This window comes from Rhinolophus ferrumequinum, chromosome 10, assembly GCF_004115265.2.
Source record: "Rhinolophus ferrumequinum isolate MPI-CBG mRhiFer1 chromosome 10, mRhiFer1_v1.p, whole genome shotgun sequence".
NCBI lineage: Eukaryota > Metazoa > Chordata > Mammalia > Chiroptera > Rhinolophidae > Rhinolophus > Rhinolophus ferrumequinum.
Window position 1 is genome coordinate 64,910,076 of NC_046293.1, and position 20,683 is coordinate 64,930,758.

Consider the following 20,683-nt stretch of genomic DNA (forward strand, 5'->3'; position numbering starts at 1 on the left):
TAAAATTCCATTTGGTAACAAAAGAGGTTTTTTGTGAAAATTGTTTGGAAACTACTGGTAGAGCTTAAAGTAAATTGTAGCTAAACTACGTGGTAGCAAGCAACTGAAAATCATTTCCTCTTAACATCTGGAAAGTGGTGGTTTACTTTTTCCAGAAAGAGACCATGTTCCAAAATTGAATAATTGTGTCTGTCTACAAAATATTTGTGAAAATAGCCAATTGATCTATTGTGCATTTCATTTTCTGGATTGATAATTTGTATTATCATACACAGTAATATTTGGAATAAGAATTACTTCCTTTCTTAAGTCACATTATTATAATTTTTCACTTGAAATTCCATATACAGATCATGTGCTCTTTGCTGAAAAGTGAGGACAGTATATCATCCCAGATGTTTAAAAGCACATTCCTTTCTATCTGTGAAAAGTAGTAGGTAGGAATAACTGGGGTTTTTTGGGGACAGGGAGATCTTTATTAGAAATCTGTTTTTTAAAAAACATTTTATTGGGCATTGGTGTGTTTTATGTAGCATTAACCCATCATGGGCTCTCTTCTTATAGGTTTCTCAGGAGGTACTTTCTAGTCACAGAATAAATTATGATTCCTTCCGTTCCTCCTCTGCACTCATTTCTATCTAGGCCTGATTCTGTTTGGAATTAACTTGGCCATGTAGTTGCTATAACAGGGTAAAGATCAAGTCATCTTGAATTATGAATAGCATACCTGCTGGACTGGACTAGTGGTGTTTCCACCTTTCCTGCCCTAGGCATGCACCTTTGAGGGCCAGCGGAGTCCGTTTAGAATGGGCAGTGAACAGTTGTGTGGCTATTTGGAACACTTGTGACCCTTCATTTCCTTTGTTAATTAACTCAATTGTAAATTAATTTGTTTCACTAATCAGGAGAGATTTATCATATCTTGATAGTGTTTAAATGTATGTGGATAGAAAGGATTTATAGTTGATTTTTTTTCTTTTTATTATAGGATCCTGATGCTCCTATAAGACAGAAAATGCCCCTTGATGATCTGGATAGAGAAGATGAAGTTAGATTACTCAAGTATCTTTTCACACTAATCCGCGCTGGAATGACAGAAGAGGTAAGTCATGTACACCTGCTGTCCAGTTTTTAAACGTCATAGACTCTTTAAGTTGAAAGGCGTCTTTGTGACCACCTCGTATGCCTTCTCAGTATGGTAGTAATCTCTTTCACAATATATCTAGATGTAACTGCCGTTTAAACATTTCCAGTGATAAGAACACATTGCGTCACTGTAGTGCACTGTAGTTTATACAACTCTACTAGAAAATTTCTTTATAAGGAGTCAGACTTTGCCTTTCTATTTTGTACTGTGTATCCTAGGCATATCCCCATTATTTCTAGTTCTGATGTTTGCATTAAGAATAAGTCTGACCCAAGTTGCTCTTCAGGTGACTCTATGCATTTGTAGACTATCATGGCCCTCAGACTTCTCCCTTTTAACCTCACCTCTTTTATCTTCAAAAGATTTTTATTAAATTATGGCTAGCATACAATATTATATTAATTTCAGGTGTACACCATAGTTATTCGACAGTTTAATTAAACCTCACTCTTTAAAATGTAATCTCCTTTAAAAAGGGGGGGGTGAGGTGGCCGGTTATCTCAGTTGGTTAGAGCGTGGTGCTACTAACACCAAGGTTGCCGGTTCCATCCCTCATGGACCACTGAACTGCACCCTCCTTAAGGAAAAAAAAAGTAATCTCCTTTGTGATAGTTAAGGTCTTGTATGCACAGGCAGACTTTGGAGATGTTACAGATTTGGTTCCAGAAGACCACAATAGGAGTGGTATATTTTTGCTGGTAGAGGGTCTTGCCTTCAACATGTAGGAGAAAAACGCAAAATCTGTGAAGCACAGTATAGCGAAGCACAATAAAACGAGGTGTGCCTATAGAATATTGAGCATCTAATTAGCTTACTGAATGGCTTTATTGATTCTAGATGAGCAGTCTGATGCATAGAAGCTTCAAGCTTTAGGTATTATGTTATATGAGTACTTCTTTTGCAGTACTATCCGTGATGTTCTTCTAGATGGAAATATGTTAATTCAAAGTATGGTTTGTTCTTCTGTGTTATAAACCATTAACATATATTAAGTAATTTCTTATAGTAGTAAGTCTAGGGTTATTAAGATCGTTCTTATTTTTTAATTAAGAGAAGTTCATATCACATATTCATTTATTCAGAAAATATTTAAGTCCCAGCCGCTCTGCCAGGTGATGTGCAAGATACTAGGAATTGCAATGGCAAACAGGGATGTATTTTTTAAAACAAAACAAAAAATGATCACATTCCCGAAAGGGTATAAACAAAAACTCTCTAGGTCCCACTACCTTTACATAACCACAGATAATGGTTTTTTTGTATTTACTTACAGCCCTTTTTCTTTTATACCTCTTTTTAACATAATTGTAATCATAGTATACGTTCAGAGTTTTTTTTCTTTTTTAACATCTTTATTGAAATCTAATTCACATACCATACAGTTCACCCATTTAAAGTATACGCTAGAGTGGTTTGGGTATATTAATTGTTTTTCATTGTGGCAAAATCTGTATAACAAAATTTGTCATTTTAACTATTTTTAAGTGTACATTTCAGTGCATTAATTACATTCATTGTGAAACCATCACCATAAAACTTTTCATCACCCCAACCAGAAACTCTGGGACCATTATGCAAAATAATTCCCCATTTCCCTCTTCCCCCAGCGCCTGTGACCTGTAATCTGCTTTCTTTCTCTATGAGTATGCCTGTTCTAGATATTTCATATAAGTGGACTCAGACAATATTTGTCCTTTTGTGTTTGGCTTATTTCACTGAGAATATGTTTTCAAAGTTCTGTGTTCAGTTTTTATCTCCCTTTTTTAGATAGCATATCAAAACATTTTTCCATGTTTCTACATAACTTTCATTATTTATTTCATAATTTTTAAAGCCATAAATCCAGAATGCTGTCTGAGATAGTCTTTAACTGGTTGTATTAATCAGGTTTTCTACGTTCAAGAAACCCAACGGAAATTACTTACAAGGGGGGGATTGATTGACTCATGGAACAGAGAAGTCTAGAGGGTTATATCTGACATTAAGCAGGATCCTGGGACTCAAAAGATGTCATTAGGATACTGTCTCTTTGCTGAGCTCTTGGCTCTGCCCTCCTCTTCTCTGGCTTAATTCTCTAGAAGCCACTCCTGTGTAGCAATGTCTGTGGTAGCCTCCAGCAGTTTACATCTTCCTGCCAGCTAACAATCCCTTCAAAAGGGGTGTATCTCTCTCTCTCAATGTCTCCAGCAGAGCCCTGGGGGTGATTCTTATTAGGTTACTTGCCTAACCCTAGAGTTCAGAGACGGGATTAGGCCTTCCCAAACCATATGAACTAAAAATGGGGAAGAGATGATAGAACAGCAAACACATATGTATCTTACTGGTATATCAAGTTCATCTGATTGCTCACATTTAACATACAGAAATATCATTGGTAGAGTGAATAAACAATAGCACCCTGTCATTCTAGAGACTAACAGTGTTTTTGTAATTCTTTTACATAAATCAAGGGTCATCAACCTCTTTAGCCCTATTTGTCTCTAGCAGAATTAAATGCCTGTGGGCACCATAGGAACCTGTTGGTAAGCCCAAAATCAAAGAGCAAAAAAAAAGGATTATTTAGTAAAGGAAGGCAGGGGAGTGGCCAGTTAGTTTACTTGGTTAGAGCGTGGTGCTAATAACACCAAGGTTGCTGGTTCGATCCCCGCATGGGCCACTGTGAGCTGCACCGTTCTTAAAAAAAAAAAAGAAAAAAGAAAGGCAGAGAACAATCACAGAGAGACATGCATTTGGTGATAAAGTGGAACACCGTTACTAGTTGTCTACATCATTTTTTGTAATAGCTGTACCATAAGTTACCTAATCCTGTCATATGCTGCTTATCACTTTTCTATAAGGCACAAGCACTTTTCCAGTACTACACTGGTTATATGACTAACTGCTCTTTCTTGTTTCTGAAGGCACAACGGCTCTGTAAGCGCTGTGGTCAGGCATGGAGAGCTGCAACACTTGAAGGCTGGAAGCTCTATCATGACCCTAATGTGAATGGAGGTATTTTAGTGGATTTTGTTCTGAGAGTTGGGGGTATATTTAGCTCTAAATGCTCATCTCTGTGAAGTACAGCTTTTGTTTTTAGAAATCAATGAAAGATACCATTTTAAACTACATATTTGTTTTCTTTTGCTGTTTTATAGGAACAGAATTAGAGTCTGTTGAAGGGAATCCATACAGATGCATTTGGAAAATAAGTTGTTGGAGAATGGCCGAAGATGTAAGATATAATCAAATATTTATTGACAATGATTTTTACTCTAGTTAATTAAAGGCCTGAAGGTACTGTAGTTTGGGCTAAAATTCCTGTTTTGAAAGAACTTCCAATCAAATTGAGGAATAGGAGTTGGCTGACTTAACCACTAATCAGAATTATTCAGGCACTTAAGTAGTAAGAATTAAAAACTGACATAAGGCAAAAATATAAAGGAGGCACCAAATGAATTCTAAGAATAATAAGCCTTGAGCTAAAGCTGGTTCCCAGGAAAAAGAATTGAACTTTTAAAAATTAGTAGGATATGGGCTGTTGGGCATGAAAATAAAAAGGAATTCTAGGTAGGATGCATAGGTTATGACATGACCTATGCATTCATAAAAATCATTGCAGCATGCAAAAAATTGTACAAAAACCCACAGGACTTTTGGGGGGAAAGGAGTTAAGAATACAATACTCGAAAACCATCAGTGATACATAAAAAGATAAAAACTTAATAGAAGCAGCACTGTTTCACACTGTTAAATGGTTAGGAAATATATAAATATTACAATAAATGTGGCATTTACCTTGAAAGAGACCTGAAGTCTGCTTGTGGAATTGGGTGTCAGGGTTGCAGCTTGTGAGATATTGGGAAGTGCTAAAAGGAGGTTATCTGAAATCAAACAAAACTGTAACACTTGATGTGTATCAGTTTAGCTTATAAAACACCTGATGAACTGAGTTAGCTGGTAGATGTTTGAGATGTGTTACTTTTGGGTATTTTGGTGACCAGTTTACCTGGGTGTAGTTTTCTGCATTCACTTAGCATTTCTTGTGGATGAAATTGTGCATAAGTAAATGGGAAATTTGCATTATGTTCAGATTGTTCCTTGATATGTCAATTGCTTTGGAACAAATTTACATTTTTAAAACGAGCTTTGTAGAAGAACTGACTATAATGGGAAAGGTGATTGAAAGAGGTAAATTAAGAACAGGCAATGGTGGTCCTCAAGTGTAGCTTAAGGATTGAGAACTTTTTTAATCGTAGATAGTGGTGAACCATTAAAACCTCAAGGGCACCTGACAGCAGTGTTTTAAAATTTGTGTGGCGATGGAAAATAGGCTTAAAATTGAATGGACCAAAGGCTGAGAAACTAGGATAGGAGCCTCTTAGAATTATTCAGACACTAAGTAATAAGGGCCTCATCTAGGATAATATTTGAGAGTGGAAAGGAAGGAAGCGAGAATAGTCAGGATGAGTAATCGCAGACAGAAGGCAGAGGAGCACTTAGTTACATAGTAGCAGTCTCTGAAGTGTGTTGTTTGGATGATAAGAAAACTGGAAGTGCCATTAATAGAATCTGGAAGTAAAATGGGATAATTTGATGAATATAATTAATTCAATTTAGGAATTTGATACAAACTGCTGCCTGACAACTTCCATGTGTCTTGTTTTGATGTTGTTTTTAGGCCAGTGTCAGGTAGTATTAGGTATTTAGAAACTTTCTAGGGAAAAACACCTATACAGGTTCTATCTGGAATAAAATTTGACTATTATAAATCATCCATTAGAGTTGGATCTGCTTTTACACCCTGTATTTGAAATTTAGATCTTTGACTTTTCCTGAAGATTTCAGTATAACTATATCATCAAACTAAGGGGTCCTTCCTTCTTGTCACCCCACCAGATCTTTCACTAAAGTTTAGAAACTATCGAATAAATAAGTTCAGTTTAGAAAACATTGCAAAATTCCATATTCTGAAAAAAATTGACATACTAAGAAAAACAGTATTCCAAATTTATTTGTATTTATTGTATTTCAGGAGCTTTTTAATAGATATGAAAGAGCAATTTATGCAGCTTTAAGTGGGAATCTCAAGCAGGTATGCAATCTATTTAATCTTTTCCTGTGGAATGAAATCATATACAGAAAATATTCTAATTGTATATAATAAATCTTATAAACTTAAACTACTTTTTAAAAGTAGCAATGATAGAGATAATCATGGAATAGAATAGTGACTTGAGCTGCTCAATATGATGTATCCCATACACCAAATGATGTTTTACTACGTGAAATCAGACTTCAGTTTCTAAGATTGTAAATTTAATTACAACATGCGTTTATTGAAGACTGATAGTACCCATAATTTTATGCAGCAGTTGCCACTAAGGCACAGTGACTATTTGGATTGTCTCACGTGTGTGTGCTTCTCACGACCCCATTACCCTCTACATTTTACAGCTCTTTTGAGGGATTACATTAATTAGTTGAAACACCATCTTATATCAGCATGGAAAATTGATGCTCTTGTGAACTCAGTATGGAAAAAAATCATAATACTGTGTTCCCCCGAAAGAAAGGTCTTATTTTCGGGGAAACAGGGTAGTTCAGACTTCTTAGAAGATGTGGTTGGTGAGGAGGTGGGTGGATTATTCAATATGGTATTTTACAATCCACAATATTCTGTGTCATTATAGTGCCTTTATGCGATTTTGGTTATCCTTTCTTTTTTGTTGACTATGTCTATGTTTTTCTGTTTTGGAATGGGGGAAAAGCTTCTTCCTGTCTGTGACACCTGGGAAGACACAGTGTGGGCCTACTTTCGGGTGATGGTGGACAGTCTGGTAGAACAGGAGATCCGGACCTCAGTCATGACTCTGGATGAAACTGAGGAGCTCCCTAGAGAATATTTGGAAGCAAAGTGAGTTTGTTGGTTTGTTTTAGTCATGGTGGTTTGTAGTATGCTTGTCAAGTTTATTAATACTATTTTATCCTTTATCCTGTTCTTTCTTTCAAAGTTGGACCTTAGAAAAGGTTTTCGAAGAACTTCAAGCTACTGATAAAAAGGTAAATATTACTATGACTATTTTATAATAACTGAAATAGGAAACTATAAACGTTATGCTGTTGTGTACTGTAGCTGAAAGGCAGAAAAAATACGTGAAACCTATTTGTTTCATCTAAATATGTGATATGCATGTAATCTAATTTGTATCTTTCCTTTTGAAAAATTAAAACACGTAATGATAAATTAGTAAGACTTTCTTTTTCTACATCTCAAAATAACCTTAAAAGTACTATTTTTTAAGAATTTTAAAATAACCAAAGTAATACTGTATGTTCTTGGAACAAAGTAATCCAAAGATGTATAAATAAAACCTTTATGATAACTTTCTCCTAATCCCTTTATGGTGTTTCTCATTCCCCTGAGATGATAAAGCATATTGACATGTATCCTTCTATATTTTTGTCCATACTCTTGCAAATATGTATAAATAATGTAGATATTCTGCTGGTGTAGGACTTTGTTTTTTGTTGTTTTTCACATCATACCATATACATCACAACTTGGAGAGGTGTTTTTTTTCCTTAATTCAATGATATTGTCTCCAAGTTCATGGATATAGATTTGACAACCTAACGTTCTTTTTTAATAGGTACGTAATGTTTTATATGTAATTTTTAAATCATTGCACTTTTGCTGATATTTAGGTTGTTTTTAGCACTACAGTGAACATTCTTATATACATATATGCTCATCTACCAGTTTTGTTTCTTTAGGATAGGTTTCCTGAAAGCAGGGTTGCTGGGTTGAAGGGTGTATGTGTATTAAGTTAATTAACAAGTAATTTATTGTGTCCATTTCCCTGCATTCTCACCAGTCCCATGTGTCACCCTTTTTATTTTTTGCCAATCCATCAGATTAGGTGAGAAATGAGAGTGCACACTGTTCTACTCACATTTTTCTGTGTATTCATAAGGCTGAGCAAGTTTTCCTTTGTTTATTGACCATTTGTGAATTTCCTGTTCAGACCTTTTACCCATTTTTCTGTTGAGTTTTATCTTTTCTTTATTATTGTATATGAACTCTTTGTATAGTAAGGAAATTAATTTTTTTTTCTGTCAAGTGTTTGTTTATTATTTTGGAGATTCTAACTAATGAAAATAAAACAGGAATGTCAAGGAATAGATATAAATGTTAGAAAAGGGGGAACATTTACATAATGATGAAAGTGTAAATCTAGAAACTCAAGACTCAGAAAGTTACTAGAATTAATAAGATAATAAGAACTTGTTAAAGTATTTAAATACAAAACAAAGTTACAAAAAATCGTAGCCTTTCTGTACTTGTTATAACTAGTTAGAAAAGTATATAGCCCTCTCCAAAAGTCCCGTTTAAATTATTGACTAAAACTCTAAGATACCTAGGAATAAAAATTACCAAAGGTTTAAGAGCCTTCATAAAGAAAACTAGAATTTTATTGAAAAAGATGAATAAATAGATATACCACGTTCCTGGATGAGAAAACTCAACGTAAGTGTCATTTATTCCAAAATTAACACAGAAACCTAAACCTTTGGGGATTATTTCTAGGCAGAAAATTTCCAAATAGATGAATGAGTAAGAATGGCAAGAAAATTTGGAAAAGAACAATAGTTATGGGATACTGTCTTAATAAAACAATATAAAGATATAGCAAAACAGTATAAAACTGGCACAGGAATAAATAATAGATCAGTGGAACCAAAAGTCCATGTTAGATGTAAGAATAGATGAGAAATGAACAATGACAGAGGTGACCTTTCATTTTAGAGGAACTGGGATGGTTTATTTAGATACATGAAGTGGACAAAATTAACTTTCCATTTGGAAAGACAACAAAGCTAGATCCCTACCTCATGCTATGTATTAAAATAAATTCCAGATGGAACAAAAATTTGAATGTTAAAAAGAGATGTTGCAAGAAAATTTAAGTAAAAATTTTAAATTTTGACAAAAAATAAACTGTTAAGCTTCAAGAAACCCAGTTGAAGGTTACTTGTAGATGTTTTTTTTCCTACTTTGTGCCTATTCACTATTTTGATGGTTTTTCTTACTCTTGGTGCCTTGTGCAGAAGAGAATATCCAAAGAATGCTTTTAATAACTACTGTTCGTATTGAAAGAAATCTTTATAGTTTATTTTGCTTAGGTCACATATGCACTTCCTTTCTGGTCCATCTTGGATTGTCAAGGAAAATAGTAGTAAAATATAAAAAAATAAAAGTTTAATAACATTCACAGAGATTAAATTGTTTTATCACAGTTCTCTGCTTTCAAACATATTGTTCAGTCCTGGATTTGTAAGCCTTGATTAAATCCCAAAGGAAGTATCTTTCCCATGTTTTATTTTGATCTCCTGAGATTATTCATTTCCAACTTTCTTTATGTGTGTTCCTTCTGAAGTTTGGCATTTTTAGTTTAACAATAAGTACATACTACAGAATGGCCACTAGAAGATTTATGGAAAATGTAAAAATTTTTTCAGAGAGTTCTGGAAGAGAATCAAGAACATTATCATATAGTTCAAAAATTCCTTATCCTGGGAGACATTGATGGTAAGATATTATAATTTTATTTTACTTTGTATGAGCTCTTTGTTTTCTTATAGTAATTTTGTAAAAAGTTATCAAGTCAATGCGTATGACTCACTACATCTTTTAATCTTTATAAACAGCCTATTTGGATGCAACCATCTACTTAACTGTTAAATATAACAGTTTGGATTTAATCCAGAGTCAGTTTTATATGACGGTTGTTAACAATGAGATAGTGACTAAATAGCACTATAAGAATGTGGTAAATGTTCTTGGTAATGTTTATTTATCTACTTTTGATTCTTGTCCCTATTGTTGAATCTTTGCTTTGATGGCTCGTAGGTTTGATGGATGAGTTTAGCAAATGGCTTTCCAAAAGCAGAAATAATCTACCTGGACACCTCCTGCGCTTCATGACTCATCTCATTTTGTTTTTTCGCACTCTGGGACTACAGACCAAAGTAAATAAAAGTGAACAATTTACCTTCTCTATAAGACAGATGCTTTAGACCTGTCGTCAGGAAAACACTGCTTTTTTGTTGTTTTTTAGAAATGGTCATAAGGGTGCCAAAGTCTTCTATATAGTCTCATATGGTCACTCAGTGGTAGCTCGCTGTGGGTGACCTGGTAGGATTCTAATCTGTGGCTGAAGAATGCTGATGGTCATCTGGTTTTTGGCAAATTCATAACTTTAATCTTTATCAGGACCCAACTCTAAATCTAACTCAAGCAGCTAGGCTAATTGAACCAGACTGAGTTCGATGTGAGATTATAAATCTTTGTTTTCTTTTTTTTTCTTTTTTCCTAAATGATAACATTTTGATCAGAGTACATGTTGAAGGCAGAATGATACAGCAGTTGAAAGCTTGGGTTTTGCAGTAAGAATCTTGGGTTCACAGCCTTGCTAAGCAGCTTATAGCTTTGTTGTTCTGGATAAATAAAACCTCCGTAGGTCTCAGTTTCTGTCTCTGTGAAATGTGACAATAATAGTAACTACCCACAAAGAGTATGGTAAGATTAAATCAGGCAATATATGAACTTGGCTAAGTAAGCACTTAGCCTTGCATATAGTTTTTGCTCAATAGTAAATATTTAAAAATTTAATAGAATTTTTATTAGACATATTTCTGATACACAAACAGTTGTGTTTATAATTGAATTATATCTTTTTTCCCATTGAAGGAAGAAGTTTCCATTGAGGTTTTAAAGACATATATACAGGTAAACTTTGAGAATTCACCATTTGATTTTTTTTTTTTTTTTTTTTTTACTACTTTAATGAAAATAAAAATTAGAATGATGGTATTTTAATATCCAGTGGCAGGAAATTCATCAGAATCTGTAAGAGATCTTTAATTATCATAAATTCATTTTTTAAGAATTTTTCTGTTTAGCAGCACAAATCCGTGTTTGTATGAATTTCTCCTAAATATGTTTGAACTTTTTCAAACATTTGTTTTATTATTGACATACTTTGATCTTTTTCTATTTTTCAGCTTTTAATAAATGAGAAGCATATAAATCTCATAGCATTTTATACCTGTCATTTACCTCAAGACCTAGCTGTTGCCCAGTATGCACTGTTTTTGGAAGGTGTGACAGAACTTGAGCAACGCCACCATTGCTTGGAGCTGGCTAAAGAAGCAGGTAAAAGTAGTTCGAGAACTTCATCATTGGGCTTTGTAGGCAAATTTATCATTTTGGCTTTAGTAACATTTATCCTTCTAGTTTTAAATCTTATTTCTCTTAAGAGAATTTCAATGAAATTCTGTTTTAGGAATAAAATATACTGTAACTCGTGTAAAAATCTATCTTTAAATTTTGGCATTGTCTTTCATAATGTCTTTCATATTTTATGTTACAGTTTTTAAAAATTTCTATCCCAAATTTACCAAATCATTGTTACTGTTTAGAGAATATTAGTGTGAACAATTAAGTCTTGTTTTCATCTCTTCAAAAAATTCTTTAGATTTGGATATTGCAACTATAACAAAAACTGTAGTTGAGAATATTCGAAAGAAGGATAATGGTGAATTCAGTCATCATGACCTGGCCCCAGCCCTAGATACTGGCACTACTGAGGTAATATAAGGGTGAGGGGAAGTGTGTTATGTGTAACTCCTAATAATCCCTTGTGTGGTGACATTCTACCTTAAAATTCTCTGGCTTCTTTTCTTTATTTAAGAATTTTTCTTTGTCAGCCAAAACCTTTTAAATTACAAAAATTGAAAGCAAACTTCAAGTCTTATATAAGAGATTACTTATAGTAGTATTATGTTAGAGGAAGCTTCTTTAATTGAAAAAAATCTGAGCTTTGGGTTTTTGCTCATCACATTATTCTAGATACTTGATCAATCACTAACTCATGATACTTACATATTCCTATTTTCAGGAAGGAATTGAAAGTTTTATCTAGGAAAGAAAAAATTTTTAGAGTAACACTTAAAGGAATCACATGGTTAAGCTGGTGGGACATAGAATATATAATTCCAGATTCACAGTCCAGTAGGTTTATCCATAATTTAATAGAAAGCTATTAAATACGAAAATAAGCTAAGGAAAGCTGGATTCTTTCATAATTTTGTATAATTTGAGGGACAATGATGTTCACTAGAAGTGCAGGTGTAAGTTAATTCTAATTTGCAGAATATCTTAGAAAACAACAAAATTGATGTTTCTTTTTTTTCTCTCTCAATTAAATGAATAGGAGGACCGTTTAAAAATTGATGTAATTGACTGGTTGGTGTTTGACCCAGCACAGAGGGCCGAGGCACTAAAACAAGGCAATGCAATAATAAGAAAATTCTTGGGTATGTTGTATTTTTATATTCTTTTTAAAGTTTTTTGTTCAAATCTATGTATTCTTCAACTTTGTTTTGTTTTTCAAACTTTTCCAATAGTGGAGGGCACAAAAAGCCACTCACATATATATCAAACCTGGTATTATAAAACAAAACATATTTAACAGTGAATTTTCATGTCCTACTCAATTTTGTGTATAATCTCAAGGCTTTGAAAAATGTAATCCTTTTTTTTTAAGACTCAGAAGTATGTAAAAGTAACTGCATTTGATGAAACCTTTTGTGACTGTAGCATTGAGATAAGGAAAAGGCCCAGCCGTTAGGTAGAAAGATCGCCCAGACCTTTAACTGAAGTACCTGAAATGGTTATAGCTGACTGTAAAAGTTGCAAACCAGTGATTATACTTCTTTAGAAACCATTACACAGAAATCCACATATATATTGAAAAATTGTATATCTTTTTCACAGCATCAAGAAAGCATGAAGCTGCAAAAGAAGTATTTGTGAAAATTCCTCAGGATTCTATAGCAGAAATCTATAATCAATGGGAGGAACAAGGAATGGAAAGCCCACTTCCTGCTGAAGATGATAATGCTATCAGAGAACATTTGTGCATTAGAGCTTATTTGGTAAGACTGTAAAGAAAAAGACAGGGGCTGGTCTGGTGGCTCAGGTGGTAGGAGCGCTTTGCTCCTAACACTGAGGTCAAGGGTTCGATTCCCACGTGGGGCAGTAATCTGCGCCCTCTACAGCTAAGATTATGAACAACAGCTCTCCCTGGAACTGGGCTGCCGCAGGTGATGGGTGAGCAGCCCACCGATGACTGGCGACCGACTGCCTCAGCTGGGGGGAGCGCAAGGCTCATTATACCACCATGGGCCAGGGAGCTTGTCCTACACAACTAGACTAAGAAACAACGGCTTGAGCCAGCATGTGGGTGGGGGGAAGGAAGAAGGGGGGGGGTTGGAAGAAAAGGACAAAGTGCCTGTCTTCACGATGGTCTTTCTGATTCACTCTCAGACTTGGAACTGTTTCCAGAAGTGGTGATTGACTCATTCATTATCTTACGTTTCTTGTGACTGTGGTACTGACTGATCCACAAGGGCATTGAAATCATGACCTGGTCTTCATTAATATGAGCCTCACTGACTGATCCACAAGGGCATTGAAATCATGACCTGGTCTTCATTAATATGAGCCTCTAATCAGTGCTAACCAAACAAGACACCTCACATGGGAGATAGTGTATGTGATGTCTGAAGCTAATGTTTTCTTTGAATGCTTATCTCGACTTGAATATTCCTGCCTTTGGCAATAACTGAGAAAAGCAAGATATTCTCTATTTGTTATGACTAAAAAAACAACATGCTCATTCAAAATTCATTCAACAAACAATGAAATGATTACATGGGACTAGTCTGTGGATGGCTTTCTGTCCTTGCCCCCTAGAAGCTAATAGATCAGTCAAAAAGACAGGCAAGTAAACATGTGCACCTCACAGGGTGCTAAATGTCAAGATACGTCTGTGAGCAGGGTGCTGAGATAGGAGTAGGTGCCAGAAAACGATGTGTACACACACGCGTACACGTCTTGCTGGTGTTTGTCACTAGACAAAACATTCACAGTGATTTTTTTGCATAAAAACTTAAATATTGAACAGTTTTGTTTCTTGATGCTACAAAATTATTTCTAAGAACCAAATTTTAAAAGCTTTGTTGAATGTATATAAAAAGTTTTCCTTTTTTGTATTTTTCTATTTTCTATTTTAGGAAGCCCATGAAACGTTTAATGAGTGGTTTAAACATATGAATTCAGCTCCACAAAAACCTGCTTTGATACCTCAACCAAGTTTTACTGAGAAAGTGGCTCATGAACACAAAGAAAAGAAATACGAAGTAAGTTGAATATGGCCGAGACCTGTCTGTTGCATTTTTATACATGCCATATATTTAACGAGATCATTTTTTTCAGCAACTATATTTCTATTATAACTGGTGATCTTCCTGTTAATGTTCTGCTTTGAAAAAAAGCCATCTGTTTAGTTACTTTTCTTTCTAAAGTAGATAATTAGCCAGGGATGAAACATACCTTCAGATGACAGTAGTATTCATTTACAAAGCTATTATTTTAGTGTTTTATTTGAATGCACTCTGTTGCTGTTTATTTTTATATTTGGCTGACTGAATGTCAGCTCTTCAGAATGATACTCCATATTATATATATATTCTTGTGTGCACTTTACAAATACATTATTTATTGGTTTTAGTCCATTATATATCTGCCTTCTGTTTGTCTTACAGATGGATTATGGTATTTGGAAAGGGCATTTGGATGCCCTAACTGCTGATGTAAAGGAGAAAATGTACAATGTCTTATTGTTTGTTGATGGAGGATGGATGGTGGATGTTAGAGAGGTAAGTTGTGTGCATTGTTTGTAGCTAAAAGCAAAAAATATATGTATCTCTTTTTTAAAAAGTTTTGTCTCTGAATAGGAGCATCTATAGTTCTTACATAACCTTTGTATTTAAAACTGAACATCCCATAATTTAAATCTAAACTGAAAATACTAGCTAGGGAACAGGAATAGTCAACTCTTGGGCAAACTGTTTCTTCACATTTAATATCTTCACTCGGGATACTAAAATCTAATTTTTTAAAATTCTGGGCCTACAATTTTAATTACACAAGTATTCAACTCAATTTAGGGATATGAGGATAAGTCTGGTAGAATGAGTAAGACATGTAAAGCAGTGACTCTCACTTCTGAGCTATCCATTTATCCTGAAAGCTTTTTAAAAATGCTGGGTTCCGTCCCCAGAGGTTCTGGTTGAATGGGTCTAAGGTAGGGCCGGGCTTTTTTTTTTTTTTTATTAATTGAATAGCAAGCTTTAATATGTACCCTGGGTTGAGAACCAGCTACAGAAGTACTTAATGCCATAAGAAAAGCACAAATTAAGTATTTTGTGAGTTCAGGGGAAAAAAAGGTTTCCTCTGCCTGGAAGAGGTCTGGACAGGATGCTTGAAAGGTACAGCATTTGACTGAATCTTGAAGGAATCGGGTAGAATTTGGATGAGCTGAGATGGGGAAAAGGAAGGTTACTGCAGGTGATAATCAGTGAGGGAGAGACACTGAAGCTTGAACCTGGGGCACGACAGAAACAGTCAGTAACTCAGTTTTGCCTTTGCAGACCTGATGGTCTATCCAAAGAGACTTGGAAATGCTGAATTCTGGATAGTTGGCACGTTATTTTGAATAGAGAAAACCATAGGAGTATTCCTAGTATCTTCTACCATGACCTAATAATATATTCACTATTTTTTTTTAGCCACAACATTTTCCCAGCTTCTCTGGCTTCCCAGAAGCAAAAAACAATAGGGCTAGGAGATTAGCTTTGAGCTCCTCTTTGTTACTAATCCCTGATACAGTAATATCTTTAAAGTCTTTTCTTCTTACCCTAAAATTCTTAATAGAACTCTGCTGACTTCATAAGTAATTTTGAAGTTTTAGCAGGTTCCTCAGGCTCAACTTTTCTAATTTGTGCTCACAAAGATAAAAGTTTTAGTGTTGCTAAATGCTATTTAAATTTTAAAAAGACTTGAGTGCCTTGTTAATACACAAATCTTTGTTATACTAGTTATTAATTAATCTTAGTAGATTAGATAATGAAAGCCACAAAATAGGTTGGAGTAGTGTAAAAATGGAGGTGGAATAGAAGGCAATGAATGATACCATTTTGTTTTATCAAACATTTAAAAATCAATGTTCAGTCTCAACCGCTTCAAATAATCTAGACAAGAAGAGATTTCTTGAACAATCAAATGGTAGATAATGACATTTTGAATCACCGTGGTTGAGTTTAGCTTAACACTCTTACTTGTTCAACAAAATAGGGAATTATCAGGGCTTCTGCTACCACATGTATCACTTGTATAAGAAGTAGGCAATGACACCCTTTCCCTTACGCAGATCAATTCCATGCCAGGTAAGCATGACCTGTAGAGTGGAGCACAGCCGTGACTCAAGCCCCCACTCACTTGCCTGGCCAGCTATTGGGCAAAGCACAGATGTACAAGATAGCCAAGGCATGATATACTGTCTCTTCTACTGACACCTCCAAGTTATTATGTAACTGTGGAATGGTTCCATTAGTGTTGGAGGCTGGTGGCGCACAGGGATGGCAGGGGGTGGAGCAGGCAGGCCATTTTTACCTACTTTTCACCATCTCTGCTTACACTGCATTTTAGTTGAAGCTCCAGCAGTCTTTCCCTTGCTTCCCACTCTTCCTTACACAGTCCCTTCCTCATGTAGATCAGCTAGTAATCCTTTTAAAATGAAATAGATGTCACTCTCCTACTTAGAACCTTCTGATGTCTTCTCATTACTCTTTGAATAAAACTCAAAGTTCTTTTCTTGATGTACAAGGACACATGTACACTGGAACGTGTCTACTTGTCCTACAGCTCTCCGCTCCCTACACTCTAGCCTTCTGAACCTCTTTGCTGTTCTCCCTCTGCCTAGAATGCTCTTTCCCCAAGGTATCTGCATGGATGGCTCCCTTCCTTCCTTGAGCAGTCTGCCCAAATGTCATCTTTAGACTCTCCCCGGCCCCAACCACCCTATCCTAAATAACATATACATATATGTACACACACCTGTCAACGTTCTGTCTCCTTATCCTGAGTTAGTTTTCTTCATAGCACTTACCACAGTCTGATATAATGTATATCAATTTATTTGTTTTTTGTATGTCTGCCCCCGTTAGAACATAACCTTCATGAAGGGAGCAACCTTGTTTTCTTTATTTCTCTGACCGTGGCACTTAAAATAATACCTAAAACGTAAGAGGCTTTCAGAAAATATTTGGTTAATGAATAGTACTACATTATTGGGGTGAATGCATTGTCTTCATTTCAGGGGTCCCTGTCACCACAGGTCCACTTCTTCTATCAACACTTAGAGTTAATGAGTTTTTCTCATATATAAGGCACTGTATGTCCCTGATGGAAAGAATCGTCTTGTTTTCTATATTTATAGGATTTTTCAAAGCTTTTCCTCACTCAGATAAGAAAAATATCCTAGGTTGTAGCAGAGCAGTTAATTCCCTTTGCCTTGTGGTAAATTGCAGGGCCCACCAGGCCCATCAGGCATGGTTCTGGATAGTTGATAGCAGCAGCCCGTCTGCTGGTATGGGAATCCATTATGTAATAGTCAGTTGAGGAGATCACTGGTAACATACCCTGATATTTGGCAGCAGAAGGATTTAGGAGAAGCGGCTCCCGGAATCCGTCCTGTGAGATGAGGTTATTGGTAAACGGAATCCATCCTGTGAGGTGAGGTTATTGATGAACCTGCTGCTACTTTCAGGGGATAAGGAGTCTAGGAGCCAGGGGTACTTGGTCTCTGTAGTGTAGGGGAAAAGACTACATTGAAGCACAAATGGAATGACCCAGAAAGAAGCAGTCCTCTCATTCTAGGCACCAGGTAGGAATCACTGGTAAGAATTACTAGTAAGGTGTTTTAAATATCCCTGTGAAGGTAGTGATGAATTCCTATTTGAGAAAAGAAATGAAGGTGCTAACCCTTTTAAAGCTAAGAAAACGCAAAGCACACATTTTTAGTATTTGCTTTTATGTATTTATAGCTCAAAACAAGACTAAGAGATTGATGGTAATTTTTCCTGTGTGGAAACCTGACCTAGGTCAGACTAACTTAGTACAATTACTCATTGGTAGAATTACCAGGTTACAGTTTGTTGTTTCACACCTCCACTTATATCTACCTTTGAAAAATGTTCTAGCAGTTTAATATTACAGCCTCACACATGAAAATATTTTTAGAGATTAATATAATTGTCATAAGGAAAAAAAATCCAAATTTCTAAGAAAGTACCCTTTTAAAAATTAATTGTATGTATCTTTAATAGGCTTTTCAAAGAACCAGTTATTGTTTTAACATGTCCTGTTTTCTGTTTTGTTTTACACTATGAGTTCTGTGGATTTCCTTCCTATTTTAAAGATTATTTCAGAAATTTTAGTGTGGTTGAGTACCTTTCTATTTTAATTACTTTAGTTTTCAAATTTGTTAGGAGGCAATGTGAGGTTTATTCTCCTGCACTCTTACATAATTTTTTAGAAAGATTTATGCATACTCTCAAAAGAAATGTTACTTGTTTTCTCCACATTAAGTTTTCCTCACATAGTTATTAGCTCTGTCTCATGGGTTATATTATTCAAATCTATAGGTTCTTTCAATTTTTCTATTTAAAAAAAATTAACACAAAGACATCATAAATTTGTTCTTTGTTTGAAAACAAGATGTTTGCAGTGAACTTGTCCTTCCCTGCGTGCCTCTCCCTTGCCACCCCTTCTCCCCGCCCTCCATCCTGACCCTTCTTCTCAGCCACAGTCTTTGCTGCCAGTCAGGTACATCCTCTCAGACCTCCTTATATGTCTCGGTTTCCATCTGTACTCAGATGTCCAGGGGAATGGTGATTGTTTTCCGTTCTGAGTTTTGCCTGGTAGTATTCAGTCTCTAACTCTTACTTACTCCTATTACACGTTTTTATTCAAGACATAGTAAGTTTACTAGAAATACAAATCAGAAGCATTTTGTTTTCATTATCAGACCTGTGACTCCTCTGTAGTATATTTTGTTCAGCTTCATGCTGTTTTGCTAAAAAATCTTGCCTACTAGATACCATGACTGAAAGCCTACCTTGTTTTACGTTTAATGGGCATGATAAGCTTTAGAGAAATTCTTTAGCTTCTCCCTGTTGCTTTTTGGTTTTGATTCCGTGCAGAGTATTTAGCTTAAAGTTGTTAAAATGACTACTTGATGTTGTCTGTCCCTAGGATGCTGAGGAAGACCATGAAAGAACACATCAAATGGTTTTACTGAGAAAGCTTTGTCTGCCAGCGTTGTGTTTTCTGCTTCACACCGTATTGCATAGTACTGGTCAGTATCAGGAATGCCTGCAGTTAGCAGATATGGTGTCCTCTGAGCGCCACAAACTGTATCTGGTAAGTTCTAGAGCATTTACACATTTACATTTTAGTGATTTGATAAGCTCTGTAGTAATATTTAATTGTGTGAGATGTGTTTATTTTTTTTTAGCTGTACTTAGATTTTCTTAAAGTGATAGTCCCGTTTTAATGATTGTACTTTTCCCCCAAAATGTGTATACATTCCTAAGCAGTTAGAAGTATTTAGACTGACTCAGAGAAATAACTTTGAAATTCCTAGGCCGTGCTATCATACTGGTCTCTGTCTACGTAAATGTCAGAGAGGGATTTCTTCTTATGTTAGGCTCATCAAGTTGACTAGGTGACTAAAAGTTCTTAACTTTTCTTTGTTCTCATTCTTTTTCTCTTTTTTTAAAATCAGGTATTTTCTAAGGAAGAGCTAAGGAAATTGCTGCAGAAGTTAAGAGAATCCTCTCTGATGCTCCTAGATCAGGGGCTTGATCCATTAGGATATGAAATTCAGTCATAATTCATCTACTCTTTGTAATCTCACTATTTCCATGATAAATGGAGTTTTTTGTAAAATATACATATTTGTAATTACTGGGTTTTTTCTTTTGCATTATGGGAAAAATGTTCGTAAAATTTAAACATTTGAATTTTGTACTTTTCAGAATATTATGGTAACACTGAAATTTTAGTGTATTAGGTAAGTTATTTCCCTGTTTATTAATAAAATTATATAAAAATTAAAAATTTCTGTTCTTTACAAATTCTGTTTGTCATTCTGTTTTGTAATAAGAAATTAAATTTCCTGTTACCCTATTTTTTTCCTATGATCATAAGTATTCTGAAAAGAATGGAAAGTAGATTTAAGTCAGGTATGTAATTTCTCATAAAATTTAGTATTTTTTAAATATTAAAGCTAAGAAAATGAATATAGCAAAAATGTTTTCTAAAATAATATTAAACTATTGTTCTCTTTATTTTGAAGACATTTCTAGTTTATTAACTTTCATTTAGTGAACCTGCTATTAAAAAATAAGTTGGAGCTTGGAAAGAATTAATGTAATATCTGGCACATGGTGAATGGTGAACACTGAATAAATTGAGGAATACAAAATGAGTAAGATCTAATCCAGCCCTTCTACTGGGGGAAATAAAATAAACTTTTTTTTTCAATGCCATTAAAAAATACAAGTAATCAGAGCACGAAGAACTAT

The 20,683-nt window shown here is 34.9% G+C and overlaps 1 protein-coding gene across 2 annotated transcripts in view; it reads left to right on the forward strand.

Annotated features, from left to right (window-relative positions):
* Positions 1-20,236, forward strand: part of NUP107 (nucleoporin 107) — a 39,274-nt gene extending 19,038 nt beyond the window's left edge. The window contains exons 12-28 of one of the 2 annotated variants that reach the window (XM_033118552.1): positions 989-1,102; positions 4,048-4,138; positions 4,282-4,358; positions 6,159-6,218; positions 6,895-7,040; positions 7,138-7,186; positions 9,647-9,716; positions 10,038-10,156; positions 10,878-10,916; positions 11,192-11,342; positions 11,665-11,777; positions 12,403-12,505; positions 12,966-13,126; positions 14,267-14,392; positions 14,798-14,911; positions 19,350-19,517; positions 19,882-20,236. In XM_033118552.1, the coding sequence (XP_032974443.1) occupies positions 989-1,102; positions 4,048-4,138; positions 4,282-4,358; positions 6,159-6,218; positions 6,895-7,040; positions 7,138-7,186; positions 9,647-9,716; positions 10,038-10,156; positions 10,878-10,916; positions 11,192-11,342; positions 11,665-11,777; positions 12,403-12,505; positions 12,966-13,126; positions 14,267-14,392; positions 14,798-14,911; positions 19,350-19,517; positions 19,882-19,989 (1,809 nt within the window). In that variant the 3' untranslated portion in view covers positions 19,990-20,236. The remainder of the gene's footprint in view (positions 1-988; positions 1,103-4,047; positions 4,139-4,281; positions 4,359-6,158; positions 6,219-6,894; positions 7,041-7,137; positions 7,187-9,646; positions 9,717-10,037; positions 10,157-10,877; positions 10,917-11,191; positions 11,343-11,664; positions 11,778-12,402; positions 12,506-12,965; positions 13,127-14,266; positions 14,393-14,797; positions 14,912-19,349; positions 19,518-19,881) is intronic. The other variant, XM_033118553.1, reaches the window with a different exon arrangement.
* Positions 20,237-20,683: the final 447 nt, after the last annotated feature.